This window comes from Homalodisca vitripennis, chromosome 4 (genome assembly GCF_021130785.1).
Source record: "Homalodisca vitripennis isolate AUS2020 chromosome 4, UT_GWSS_2.1, whole genome shotgun sequence".
NCBI classification, from domain to species: domain Eukaryota; kingdom Metazoa; phylum Arthropoda; class Insecta; order Hemiptera; family Cicadellidae; genus Homalodisca; species Homalodisca vitripennis.
The window spans coordinates 133830247-133845343 of record NC_060210.1 but is presented as its reverse complement, the minus strand read 5'-3'; the positions used below and the strand labels follow the sequence as shown (position 1 = coordinate 133845343).

Here is a 15097-nt window from a genome sequence, read left to right as displayed (position 1 = left end):
TTTAGTAAAGCCCCCGTTTGAATTCAAGTATCATTTTTAGTTTTAGCCTTCCATTACTCTTAGATATCTACATCAATAAAGTTCATGTACAATGTACAATATCATGTAGTTACTAATCAAACCACTTATGTATTATAATATTTTTCATAGTGCGTAAAGAAGTTAGACTTACAAGTTTAGTTGTTAAGTTAAGACTATATATTATATATACGTTTGTATTTGCTTTCTTTAATAAAGATGGTTTGCTTCAGCAATATTGGACATTGGATCTTTATGATTTCTCGGCATCTTGATAACTACTGTCAGTTACAGCTGTTCCATAATATGCAGTAGTTAAGTAAAATTTTGTAAATAAAAAACAACTTAGTAAATCTAGGTATTATTGATAAAATATTATGAATTTGTAAATTTTTTGTACAAACTAAGTTACCTTCAATGGCTGGCCGGGATGACTACGGACTTCGGGTAATGATTGATTTTTAGTGTGTTCAGGTAATATATGTATAAAATATTGTATAACCTCAGCCATTTTGAACAATACCCTCTGGACTCTTGCAATGACAACGATTCATACAAGTATACAGTTTTGGATTTTCATGCTATACATGTTATGGAGTTTATCTTTATAACTCTAAGACTTTACACTTCTAACCATATGTTATATTATATTTCATGCAGCTATATATATTTAAGTTTATCTGTTGGCATTGTCTTCAAATTTTGTACCACCCGAAACTGGGAGAGTGAGGCTAACCTCAAAAAAAAAAAAAAAAAAAAAAAAAAAAAAAAAAAAAAAAAAAAAAAAAAAACAGATACCCAGCTTTGTGCCCATGACAAATTTTCATGATAGAAATAAAGGGATGGTGTTGTAGTTTGACTCAGATCCTTCAGTGCAAACAGCCATGTTCATCAGTAGTGTTTGGCCTTGTTATGTTTAGTTTGACTTAGAGCAAAGCAGAGACTACCCAAAGAAGTTAGTGAAATATTACACTTCCATATGACTCACCTGAAAACTACCTACAAGAAGTGGGCAACACCAAAGATGGTATTCCTCACCAGAATCAGAGGAACATAAGCTACATAGTACTCATATGGATAGAGGATTGTTGAATAGATACAAGGACAAATGACATGTTTTTTTTTAGATCAGAAACTGACAATTCTAGCCATAAACAAGACTTAATTAGAGTGTCTGAGCAGATGTTGGGATGCACATTGATGGAAGAGGATAAAGTTTTAAAGAAAGAAATCACAGAATTGAACATTTTATATATTGAGTAAACTACTTGATTCAGAAAGTAGGTCAAAGGCAACATTCTTTTTTTAACGCCTAAGTTTTAGCAAAACAAGTTTAGGAAAATAATTAAAAAGTTCTGCTTGGAAATAATTGGGAATAGATATTGCACTTGGATCAGTCGAGCTCACCCTTTAGGAAGTGGGCCCTTTAGAATTATTGCACATATCACAGAAGATGTAAGTTTCACAAATACTCGTATATAATGTCTTGGGTGAAACATCTAAAGAGCACTGTGTATGTTGTGCACAAACTCATGACATAAGATACTACACAAGCATGTTGTTAGAGAAAAGTTAGGGTGGAGATGGAACGAGTGACAGGGAGATGAAAAGCCGATGGTTTTTTACCATCCACCAGTTTACATGGAAGGAAAGAGGATGATTAGTTTGATAGATGGAATAGAAAGACTTTAACTACAATGTTTCAGAGTACATGGTCAATTCTAATAAATAAGTTTTAATAGGGTAAGAAGCATATATGGCACAGAAGGACTCAGACCCACAAATCTGTCAGGAATATGATCAAGTGCAACCACCAAGAAATATCAAGACAAACAGCTACCTTCACTGAGATGTCAGTGCCAATCTTGTGGTCAGCAGTTATGGAAAATAATAGAAGAGAACAATAATACATCACTTTTGTTATTGTAATATTTATTATAGCTAAAATTGCAGAATTAGGTAGAATAGTTAATGTAAATGAAGGATTGAATGATTAATGAACATCGTATTAAAGGATTAATATACACAATAAATTCTACATTGATATATGCTAAAAGTCTGACACTAGTACATAAACAGTGTTACACAAAGACAAATATTAAGAATAACAACAAAAGAAAGCATTTGTCACCAATATTTTGAATTAGCTTATAATTCAAGTGATAGTTTAAACTTATGCAGGGACCATAAGTACTCTGGTACTCTGGTTACCTACAATAAAATGTAACTACCAGGAAAAATTTTAATGAACACATTGGGAATGGAAAGAGCTTTTCAGATAGAGCAATAGATAAGTTTAATAAAGATTTTAATTTTGGCAGAGTATCAAACAATGAATTTAAAAGCAGTAATGGGAAGAAGATAAGTTTTTATAGGTTTTGATCTAGTAGTTTTGAACGGAAGATCCAGAAAGATCGGTTTTTGGTGAATTTTCTTTTGTAGGAGCCATAATTTGGTGGATTGCTTACAACTAATCAAGAACTGTATAGCGGTAAGTAACACAAATTCTGACCATATATATCAATGACATGATCCTGTGGTCATGGAATGGAAGGGGGAGGGAAAATCCAGCCACTTCCTCTGTTACCCAAATTAAGGTGAGTGAATATGCTCAATACAGAGCAAAAGTTGAAATATTTGAAGATTTGAACTATGTAGGTGATGTTTCATACGGTGTGAACTATAAATCTACTATTATAGTCATTGATAATTTAAATTAGTTGGTGGTTTTATTTAGGTAAATTATAAATAATAATGATGTTCCACTGAACACAAATTTACTTAGATTATTATGCTATTATTAGAGTTTCTTTTTTTAGACATAATAAAGAATTTAGTCCTCAGTTTATTAGAAATCTGTACAGACAACAATAATTTAGATTAGATTTATAAGCCTGTAATGCTATATTAATAAAGGCATTCAAAAAGAGTGTGATTTTGTTACACTCCAGCCAACATAATAAGAAATAAACAGTTAAGTAAATTAATTATCCACAATAATGATACTGTTTATTCACACAATTCTAATACGTTTTTTTTTAGAAAAATGGGAGATGTTGGTCTATTATTTAGCTTTAGTTTGCTCTTATACTATAGCTTATTCACTGAGATTGGGATGAAGTGCATCCACCACTGCCGTAACGTGACAGATCAGTTCACATGTGGTATACAGCAAGGTATGAGTAAGCACTTGGGAAATTTGTGGGTGAGCGCACCAGTAGTTTTGAAACTTGCGTTGTCCATGTACCAAATCGACTTAACTAGGTTTCTCTCCCTAATTGATCACAACCACAGAGACTTGTTAGTTGTGCTGTGGGTGGGCTTTATTCTCAGCAACTGATCAATGGACTATAGACCATATGAGTGTGCAAGGGTCTTATCGAGCATAATGAGGAACAGTTGGTAGAGTATGAGGTTGACTGTTTTGATACACTTTGTTTAAGCATACAAAATAGTTTTTTGATACATTTATAAAGGAATTTACTTAAGAAAGAAATCGATCATCACCAGCTGCATTTGTTTTGGTGGGAGAAATCAGAAATCAGAAATTTATTGTCATGTAACATTACATAATTGTAATAGATAAGATCTACAATGAACAGGTGACTCGTCAATATAATTTAAAATATACTTATCCTAAAAAAATTTTAAACATAATTAATAAATCATTGATAAATAATCTATATTAATCACAAAAACAGTGATCCAGTATGTAAATGAATTATCCAGTATGTGTGCTATATATATATATATATATATATATATATATATATATATATATATATATATAAGCACACATGAAACATTAAATTCTAACGGTACAGGTACAGGTTATAATTTTATTTATATTAAAATTAAATGAAGCTAGATGTAGCCATTCTTATCCTAAAATAAAATAATTTACAAAACATAAAACACATTTTAAAATAATGAGTGATAAAATAAATAAAGTGGAATATATATATATATATATATATATATATATATATATATATATATATATATATATATATATATATATTAGTATAATTTTAATGTATATATATACATTAAAAAGTTTTTAAATGGTTGGAGAGTAATTTATTCAATGAAGGTTGCATCAATTAGAAAATCATTTTCTGAGTAATATTCTTTCTTTATTAAGATATTTTTTTAAATTTTATAGAGAGCTTTTCTAGAGGCAAAGAGGACAGAGATATTGTACATATATTGTATAATTTTAGTCCTTTTTTAATAAGGGACCGTTTCAAATAATATAGTTGTATAGATTGTGTATGTGTCTGTCTCTCTGTCTTATATTGTAATCATGATCTTTTGTGGTGATATTATTAGGTAAGTTTTTATGGGTATACATTAAGCCCTAATATATATAAAGTGATGGAACGGTCAATAAATTTAGCTGTTAAATATAGACCTACAGGATGATCTTAAATTTAATTTTGTTATAATTCTAAAGTTTTTTTGCAATTTAAAAATAGATTTTGCTTTGGAGGAAGAACCCCATGCCAATATGCTGTATTTCATGCGAGGAACTAAATAACCATAATACACTGTCAATATCACTTGAAAATTGATAGTATTTTGTAAAACTCTTAAGGCAAAACACACAGAACTCAGCTTACTTTCTAATTTTTCAATATGATGTTTCCAATTAATGTTTTCAACAATGTATAATCCTGAAAACTGTACTGTATTAGAAACACCTACCGATTCATCATTAACATTCACTGTCTGAAGAATAGATTTATTTTGGTGTGTTTTAAAATGAACAATTTCTGATTTTTTGCTGTTTAAAAATAAACTGCTTAGATTGAACCAATTATTTAATTTTAAGATAAGTGAAGAGATTTTACAACGCAAACTTACAGTGTTTAGGTCTTTTAGTATTGCTGTTGTATCGTCAGCATACAATATTAAACCTTCCTCTGTTACTCTCTGTAGGTCATTTATATAAATTAAAAATAATGTTATGCCTAAAATAGATCCCTGATGCACCCCCTTACTTACAGACTTCCATTCGGATTCATATTTTATGCTTACAATTTTAATCAAAATTTTTGTTTCCTAAATTGGAAATAAGACTTAAACCAGTTTTAATTCTTTCACACCATAAAATTCCAATTTTTTAACAAGAATGTTATGCATAACTCAATCAAAAGCGCTAGATAAATCGCAGAACACACCGGTAGTAGCCCACGACTCATCCAAGGCTTGAGGAACCTCATTTACCAAATGAGCCAAGACCTTTTCAGTGCCATGACCTCTCCTAAAGCCAAATTGATTCTTATGAAATAAGTCATATTGTTCCAAATATCCAATCAACTGAGATTTACACTTTCAAAAATGTTTAAAAAAACTGTGGGGACTGAAATTGGGCGATAGCTTTCAACATGAGCTCTGTTTCCTTTTTTTAAATATAGGTGTTATCACAGAATATTTCAGTCTGTCAGGAAACTTGCTTTTCATAAAAGAGAAATTAATTAGAGTGTATAGTTGCAGATGTAGGGATTCACTTTTTTATAAGGAAGGTAGGAATATAATCCCATTCTGTGGAATTTGTACTTTTTTATTTAACTATGGCTTTTGATACATCTTTGTTTTTTATAGTTAAAAATTTGAATTCATGAGGGATTTGTTTCATATTGTGAAAAATCATATGTTCTTTATAGGGTATACTTCTGGAAGTTTATTTAAGTTTAATGTAGCTAAAGCAAAATGTTCATTGAATTCATAAACAATTTTATTTGGATCAGATATTGTATTATTGTCAATAATTAATTGTCCAAGATTTTTATCCTTTTGACCGAAACCCAATTCAGACTTAATGACTGACCAAAGAACCTTAGATTTATTTCTCGGCTTGGAAATTAGTTCGTTATTAAAATTCGTTTTGCATTGTTAATAACTTTTCTAAATATCCTGGAAATCGAAATGGGAGGTTGTGTGTTTATGCAAAGCATATTGGCTCTCGACTTCAGACTAACACGGTAAATTACCTCTAATTTACACCCAAAATCTAATACCTTAGACCGTATAGCCTCACCCTCATCCAAAGGGTAGCCACTTTACTGGTAACAAAGATGTTAAACTCTTTGAGATGTTTCAAACTTATTTTCAGCTACAAAAAATGGTACAGTACATTGAACAAGATGGCCACGAAAAAGCAGAAGAAATTGATGTGTTAACAGAAGAGGAGTTCAACAAAGAAAAGTTATCATATATGGAAGCTAGGACTGAAGCAGTCAAGAAATATTATGATAATCTTGAGAAGAAATACGAGCACCAGATTTTGTTGTAAGATCACATACAAATTATTTTGTGACTAGGTAAATATTAGCGAGTACATTTCATTTTCAGATCAATTTTTTTCATGCTTCCCTGTTACCCAGAGGAAACATTCTGCTGCAAAATTTTATATTCTGAGAATATCTGGATTGTACTTTCATATAATAAGGATTGCAAATATTTTTAAAATTCATGTAAAATTATTACATTAATGTTTAAACATTACATGTTACATAAAATGTTTAATCAAACCCTATATACGAGGGTTTCAATAATAATCCATAATACCAGACTGTAATAATACATCTTTAATCTTAGAAGATTAGATTAGGGTAAATATCTAAGTTTGTTGAAACTTTATTACTCTGTCCAGGAGAACCTTTGTGTTTTTTAATAGCATCTTTAAACGCTCTCCTTCTTTTATACATTTTTCCTGACTTTCAGGGACATGTCAAAAATGAAAACTCAAGGACATCGAGATATTCTGGCAACTCGTCACACGGTTATAGATGAGTTGTTTAATACAGTTCAGTGTCGAATTACTAACCTGACTCTTGAGGAAAATGTGTGCTTATACAAAAAGGTTTTGTGCAAACTAATAATACAAGGGCTTCTAAAAGTAAGTAATCATTACACTAAACACCCAAAATATAAATATATATAAGAAGTAGTATGGAAAAAAGTTTCTTGTCTTACATACTAAATATTGTATTTTGATACATCCATACATTACCATAGAGTTCTATAGGGTCTAGCTTGGACTGCTGGGATACAATTTTACTTACTGTGCTTTTATGCAAAATTATAATTTTCCAAATTCTAGGAGTCAAGTATGTAACAGCGTCAGATTTCAGACCCTTCACTAAGAGAAAGGAAAGCTGGAGCTAAACTCAACATTTACATTAAATCAACGCTTTGCACCATAGCTACATTACTCGTGTGTGTAGAAAATTCAGGTGCTCCACCATGTGTAGAGATTGTACCTAAAACATCGTAGTGCACTCAACTGTGCACCTGACGAGACAATCGGAAACCTTATCACTTATATTATACCTACTATATTTTGTAGTCCAGGTGACTTTAACGTCAAAACTATGTAGAGTTCATAATTTAGTACAAAAATGCATTAAAAATTTGTGTATGCTGTACATGTGTATCATATTGGTATTTTATTGCTTGTAGTAATCAATAAAAATCTTAATTATTGAAATTTACAGTTTTGATCCTATTTCCCCCATTTTCTTTGTATGCATCATTTTTAACCATTCCATAGGCATTTTCATTAAATTAGTAGGTTTCACTATAATAATTTTGTTTTTTGACCAAAATATAATTGTTTTGGTAAAGCTTAGATTTTCTTCTTTAAACTTAAAAAATTAAATTGAAACATTTTTTTTGTAATCTTATTAAAATTACAATTCATATCTTCATACAATTTTAACAAACATGTTTACAGAAAAGCTGTGTTAACTAAAAAAATCCCAATGTAAACAAAAAATTATATTTTTCAAACTATAATAATATATGTAGTATTAACTCCAGTATTGGTAGAAGGAGAAATAGAAAAACAAATTGAATACTACTGTATAATATTTTCTAGTATGTATAATTTTTTCCAAGGTTATCTTTTGAATGTTTTTTTTAAATGCAACTTCAATTTTAACAGTAGACGTAATTAAACCCACACCTATAAAATAAGGGTTTACTTTTTAAGAATATTTTACATTAAGTTTTCAGAAATATGTTGTAATGCTTAACTGTTATTAAAGCATATTGGAAATTTGAGCTTAATTTAGTTCAATTTTCACAGTCCACTTGATTGTTAAAATTATAAATGATGTGTGTTCAAAAGGAATCCTGCTTTATTGTCTAGTACACAGCAAAATAATCAGACTGAGTTATTCATAGTAATATAGTCACAGTCAACTATAGTGGGCATGTTCTTCTTCTTCTAAAGGGTGGTCTATTGTCATACACTTAAGCCTCAAGGGCCTTAAGCACACCCCGGAAGTATACCATGAGGCCAACCAGTTTCCAGTTTCAACAGTTCTACAAACCACCGTAAACAACCGATCAGGTCTTCCTGGGGAAATTCACCAGTTTTGTCCAGACTACCAAAGATGGCATAGCACTTCCTTGCTGTTGCCGGACAGTCAAAGAGGAGGTGTTGAGTAGTTTTCTCCTACTTTTCACACTTTCTACAGGGTGGATCCTCACGAAAAATGCTTAGCCTGTGAAGATACTACCTCAGGTGACCATGTTCCATAATTAGACCCAACCCAAACCCTGTCAAATTTTTGTTTTATGAATTATGATGGAACATGTGGAACAGTAATACTGCATTCAGATTTTGTAAACAATAACTTGGCGATCCTCTATTAGAAACCATTTGAAAACTTTAACAGGCCTTTGTAGGGTATGCTTTGAGTGTGATAGTAAAGATAAAGGAGTGGTGCAAAGGGATGGCCACACTTCATTGGACAGTGAAACTCGTTCTGAAAGACCAATGGCAAGTCGAAATGATGCAGTTATCAATCATGTTAACATTTTAATGGTGGAGTCAAACACAATCATGATCGCTGGATCGGTGAATTGATGTGAGTTAGCCTGTTAACTAGCTACAGAGATAAGTATTGAAGTGGTACAATTTATTTGATTTGGCTATGTGCAGATTTGCTGCAAAACTTTTTCCAAAGAACTTAATAACAACAAACTTTTTATGGATATAACAACAATGTCAAAATTTAATACAATTTTTTTTTATTATTTATAGGACATGTTTTCTACTATTACGTATTGTAATATTTAAAAATAAATCAAATTAAATATAACTGAGTATAACCTTGGAGACATCCAAATAATTTTAGGTAATTTTTTTTAATTGTACATTTTTAATTTTGTTATTTATACAATGTTATATTATATGAATTTTGTCCACTGTGTGAAATCTCTGGACTTTTTTTTGACATTGGTTTCTAATATAATATATTCTAGAGATTTGTTGTAAAATCTTACTCCTTCCTGTGATGGAAGATTTGTAAATCAATTTGAGTTGCTGAGGTCTAGGGTTTTGATTATATTGTGTGTTGCGATTGTGGTTATCCTTTCCCTCAAATGACTTACATTTAAGTATTGAATGACACGGTCAGAATTTCTAATTCTTTAAAAGCAGATTTATACGACTCTCATCTGTACTCGTTTAACAATTCATATAGACCTTCTTTGTATGACAAACAGTCTCTGAAACTAATTTAAATTAGATCATCCTCAAATGGCAATGTCGTATGAAAAATAAGGTTGTACAAGGCCATAATAGGCCATTTTAATACAATTTTTGTGTAATCTTAACTTTGATTTATTAATGCATATATGCCAGAAGAAACTTTTGAACAGCCAGTATTAACATATTGCTTAAAATTTAATTCTTTATCAACATAAATTCCTTTGAAAAAAAATACTTACTCAGTTACGGTTTCATCAATTATAACATTAATGTTAATGTCCTCAACAGGAACATGACAAATAGAAAATGTTATGAAATGTTTTATATATTATTATGATTTTAAATCAATAATAGAGAAAAATTCTGCACATGAATTTAAGTCCAAAAACTTGTAAGCAGAACAAAAGCAGTTGTGACCTGAAGAATTATACAAAAATGTTAGATGCACACAGAATTACCCTATTTCCCCCAAAACTGTCATGACAGAAAATGAATCTTGGGTGAATGGTTATAACCCACAAATCAAAGGGCAGTATTCTCAGTGGAAACATACTAAGGCTGGCAACCAAGCCCCTTGGTGTTACAGTTCTCTGCAAGAAGCAAAATGGTTGCTTGTCGACTGTGCACCCAGACCCAAGTGGGACTATTGGTGCAGTGTGGTTGGTAGGTTGTGAAATGGAGTGTTCTGTTGGTTTAGTAGTCGGCGATGATTGATAATCAAGTGGGGTCAATGGAAGTCGACGTCAGCTGGTGTCTATTCATGCATGTGGCTAAGGTGGGTGGTCCAGGATGACCCTAAGCTGGGGGATTCTGCATGGCAGGACTCAGCTGTCGCTGCATACATAGTCCTAGCCTGGTTGATGTAGTCATACAAGGTGGGAGACCCCTGCAGATCTTAGGGTGCCCTAGATTGTGTTCCTGATGAGTCAGGGTGTGTTCATCAGTTGACAAGAGTATCCTCTTCTGGAATGCTTCCAGTGCTGTCCTAGTTGACTTGGAGATGTGTGAGTACCAGGCAGGAGCAGAGTATGTGATGGTGGGTCGAACTATCGTCTTGTAGAACAGCAGCTTCATGTTTATGGGCAGTCCGTAGCTTGGTCCCAGTAATGCCAGCAGCCCTTGACAGGTCCCCATGCCGAGGTTGATCCTCCCTTTAGTGGCTTATGTGATGGTGGGTAATTCTTCCTTGTCGTTCTGGTGTTCGTGATCGGCCTTCAGAAAGTCTCCACTATTCCAGAGTGTTCGTTGTCTGGATGCCATCATTCAGGGAGAAGAACTGAGTCTGCGTAGTGTCAGCAAAGACCTCAGCAGAGTAGATCTATCCATTCTGTCCTAGGATGGGGCTGACAATTAACTTTGTCAATGAATTAACAATGAAAGTATTGTGAAATTAGGAATTATAGGCGAATAGTTGTGAATATGTCTTTTTTGATATTTAGATATACATCTCATACCACTGTTCCTAATAATTCTTTAAACATTAAATGTTTTTTTTTTCAGATAATGGAGCCAGAGGTTGTTATCGAAGTTAGGCAAAAAGATATTACTATCTCAAAGAAGTTATTAAAACAAGTTCAAGACTATTTCCATGGAAAAACCGGAATGACAATAAATTTACTATTGAGTGAAAATAGTTTTCTTCCTGAAAACAGCAATGGCGGAGTTGTTTTGTACACAAAATCTAAAAGTATCAGACTCGATAACACATTAGAAACAAAACTAACTCTAGTGCGCAACATAATACTGCCTAGTGTTCGAAAGGCATTATTTGGAGAAAATCCAAACAGAAAACATTTAGACTAGCATTTAACTATTTTATTATCGTAGCAGTTAAAAAGACATGGGTAAACATTAATAAATCATTAGTTGTTACAATATAGATAATACGGTGCACAAATTTAATCTTACTTTTATCTTTTGTTGAATTTGGTAGAATATGCTTCTACTTTTCTTCGGTCATGAAATAATAAAAGTATTCAAAAAACTATGTGTAATTGGCACATTTTGCTTTAAAACAATATAACTTTATTATATTGCAGATGTTTTATTGTTCTCAGATGTTTAATCTACTGTCATTTACTCTAGTATTAGTGCATTTTAGGTTTGTGAAACCAAGTTTTTATCTTTTTTCTACAAAGAATAGCGTATTTATTGCTTGTGTATTATTAACTCTTTTTTCTGAATAACCTCCACTTGATTTACTGATTTGGATTCTGGAGTAAAAATGGTACATCCCCTTATCATTATCAGCCTGAAAATTCTTTATCACATAGGCAATCTTCTGTAATCTTACATGGCCAGTGCCATCATTATCCTCTATATTTTCCAGTTCACAATGTGTCGAACAAAGCATTACTTACACAATTGTAATCTTGAAATATTTCGGCTTCGCTGTGGAGAGTCATAACAGTAAAGACAGTTATGCATTAAAGATGTTAAAAGATTTAATTTAAAGTATAATTTCTTAGATTCTTTTATTTTTAATTCTGTGGCAATGGTTAAAAATTATTTTTTACTTTTGAATGTTTATTTTTATTATTACTGTAATTTCATGTCATTTGAGTAATCTTTATTCTGACACTAGACTTGTTAATAAATTAATTAATTTTTAATATCGTTTTCTTAACAAGCAGCTTACTGACAGTTTAGGGCCATTTTATTATATATTGTGTATGAAACTGTGACTGTGCATGTTGTATTTTGTTTAAAATTTGTGATTATTTGTTTTTTTATGCCAGAAAGGCCTTCTTAAAATTTTAAAAACAATAAATTTCTTAAATAATAATACACTCTTACGCATAACGGTTCACACTACTATGCATTCAAACAAACGTTCAGAGTATAAGGCAGCTGATGCGTAGTAAAAGATCGCCGTAGACATTACGTACTATCTCACTCGCACCCGCTTGTATGTATATCTCTCGCGCTCGCACCTAGAGTAACTTTTGAGGTGCCTGGCTGCGTGAAGGAACCATAGAAAGTGTCTGGGAACTGAGAAAACATCTTTTTATAGTTCCCCTAATAACATATATAAATTTCAGGTTTTATAATATGACGAAAGTACTATTTTGATTAATCGTACTTTAGGGATGCCTGGCAGGGGATTGGAACTATACTAAGTGTCCGGCAACGCACATGCAGCTTTCTATCGTTGTTTAATGTTGAAATGTATAAAAACTGAGCTTTACACTATTACGAGTTTAAACTGTGATTTCACTCACCTTTACTACCTGTTACCTGCCGAAGCCACCGCGACCCAGGCTCCATACTCAAGGTAAGTTTATACCTGTATAGTACTCGTATACTGACAAGTTGTCAGCTTTTATGAAATAACGAATGCCTGGGCGTCGCGGGCTCTTAGACTAACAAGTTATGACTTCTGGGAATGACATGTTTTTTAATGCGCAAATCCTAATATAGTAATTTTTTATAGTTATATAATTTAAAAAAAGTACTTGGCTTTTGATAAAATATTACAAAGGAAATTACATTTTATATCAATAAAAAGTGCCACTCTAGTTATCTTTCATTTACATATTGTAAAAATCCTTATACTTATGTTCACCCATTTTTCTGTTGGTCTGATTACAATATACTCCCAGGTACTACTTTGAATATATACAATTCCTCAAGGAAGAACCAAATACCGTTTTCTATATTTATATTGTCTTCAAGAAAGCTATGACTAAAAAATCTTTAAACAACAAAATGATTTACCTAGTTGGACTTCAATCCATTTTTTTCTTCTTGCTACTTTCTTTAATTTAGTTGTTTCGAAATAGTGGACTGTGATATGACAAAACCAAAAACTATAGGTTTTTTTTAAATTTACCAAGAAGGGTAAATTTGATTAGTGTAGCACTATAATTCATACTCTGGGTGAAATTTGTATGCGTTAATTAGTATTTACAATGTTCACAGTTGTAGGCATGTGTCAATCAGTCTACTGTGGCATTCTCAATGTTTCTGTACATTCTCTGACTCAATCATTTGAAAATGTTTAATTGATGTTTGCAATTATTCAACCTCATTACACCAGTATATCCTCATATAGTGAATGTACTATATGAGGAGGAAAATTGAAATAGAACAACCATATTCGTATCCATCAGATTTTAATTAAAAATCACAAAAATAATACTTTCTATAATACAATGACGATAAAACTACAAAATACATTTGATTTGCTTGTAATAAAAACAAAGTATAGAAGTACCGTACAACAAATATAAGTTGAAGGTATGTATATTAATACAAGGTACACTAACAAAAGTAATCAAGAACAAAGAAACAAGCATATCTATATTTTGAGCTATTGTTTGTTACAAGTAGTTTTTAACCCAACTATACACTTTAAGATAAACAGTTGATGAATTTAGGGTTGCAGAATGATTAAAGACAAATGGAATTTGAGTTTAAGGTACTTCTGCCATTTCATTAATTTACGGATCAAAATAACAAATATCTGTTTTAAATTTAGAAGTCAGATTTATAACAATGAATGTAAATAGCAAAACATTATATAAAACACAAAATAGCAATGAAAATATTACAACAGGATTGGATAATAATTAAGAGCGTGTTGTTTAATTGTTTTTGTGAAACTGTTTTTATTATTTCCAAAAATATTTATTTTTATTAAACATTATGCAATCACATAAATAATTTCTCATTCCATTTGTATTCTTTATTTCAGCTTTACTTTAATCATTTAAAAACATTTGATGCTGTGTAGGTTGATGTGAAGTTTTAAATAAAAATCTCCAAATACAATTCACAATATCAGTTACAGTTTCAAAAAAGTCAGAATTGAATCTAGCTGGAGCCATGAAAGTATATAATTTTTCTAATTTTGTTCAGAAGTAATTTGAAGGAATTCCATATACTTTTGGATGATTTACTTGACAAAATAGTTCAGTTTAATGAGTTGTTTATACATTAAAAAGAGAAATACGGTATTGTTATAACCTGAACATCGCATGTACATTACACTAAACAAAATACTTAAATATTAAAAATAATTAACAAAAATACTTATAAGGTGTAGTATTAATTAAATATACTGTTTGGGAAATCCTTAAAGAATTTAACACTATAACATTATTTACACTATACATTACTGAATAATTTACATGTTTTAAATTACTAAACATTGATGTACATTTAGTTTGATTTACATACAAGGCAATCCGTGACATCAAAAAGCATATAACTAAACATCATTACTTGTTAACGTTTGTTCTAATATTATTTTACCTTTATGACAATACAATTTTTTCCATACGATTTCATACACCCCATTACATTTTGTATATTCCATGTAAATGTAATGTTGTCTAATACCACACTATTAATGTGCAATTTCATTACTGATATAGTTTGGAGTAGAGGTTTAGGTAATTTCATTCAATACATAAAAGCGGCTGCTATAGCCTTTTACTTTGGTCACAAATTGACCTTAAGAGCCGCTCTAGTAAAATTACCTTGAATTTTTCCTATAAGAACAATGTTAAACCTTATGCAGTTTTACCCCATTTTTATCTTAAAGATAATATTAATATGCATCCAAAT

At 31.1% G+C, this 15097-nt stretch overlaps 1 protein-coding gene across 4 annotated transcripts; it reads left to right on the top strand.

Annotated features, from left to right (window-relative positions):
* Positions 1-332: 332 nt before the first annotated feature.
* On the top strand, positions 333-11564 carry LOC124360200 (V-type proton ATPase subunit E 1-like). 4 transcript variants are annotated; one of them, XM_046813599.1, is made up of 5 exons: positions 347-465; positions 2461-2615; positions 6137-6312; positions 6748-6922; positions 11027-11564. In XM_046813599.1, the coding sequence occupies exons 2-5, from the start codon at positions 2547-2549 to the stop codon at positions 11327-11329; spliced, it is 723 nt and encodes a 240-aa protein (XP_046669555.1). In that variant the 5' UTR covers positions 347-465; positions 2461-2546; the 3' UTR covers positions 11330-11564. The 4 variants fall into 4 exon arrangements, with proteins under 4 accessions (XP_046669556.1, XP_046669555.1, XP_046669558.1 ...); XM_046813600.1 differs by lacking the exon at positions 2461-2615 and having other exon boundaries at positions 333-465; XM_046813602.1 differs by lacking the exon at positions 6748-6922 and having other exon boundaries at positions 11027-11166.
* Positions 11565-15097: the final 3533 nt, after the last annotated feature.

What these genes read in the sequence shown, in the direction of transcription:
- LOC124360200 (XM_046813599.1), top strand. Translation starts at nt 2,547, where the DNA reads ATGATCCTGTGGTCATGGAATGGAAGGGGGAGGGAAAATCCAGCCACT. An exon ending in TACGAGCACCAGATTTTGTT is followed by an intron (nt 6,313 to 6,747) that starts GTAAGATCACAT and finishes CCTGACTTTCAG; the next exon opens with GGACATGTCAAAAATGAAAA. An exon ending in TAATACAAGGGCTTCTAAAA is followed by an intron (nt 6,923 to 11,026) that starts GTAAGTAATCAT and finishes TTTTTTTTTCAG; the next exon opens with ATAATGGAGCCAGAGGTTGT.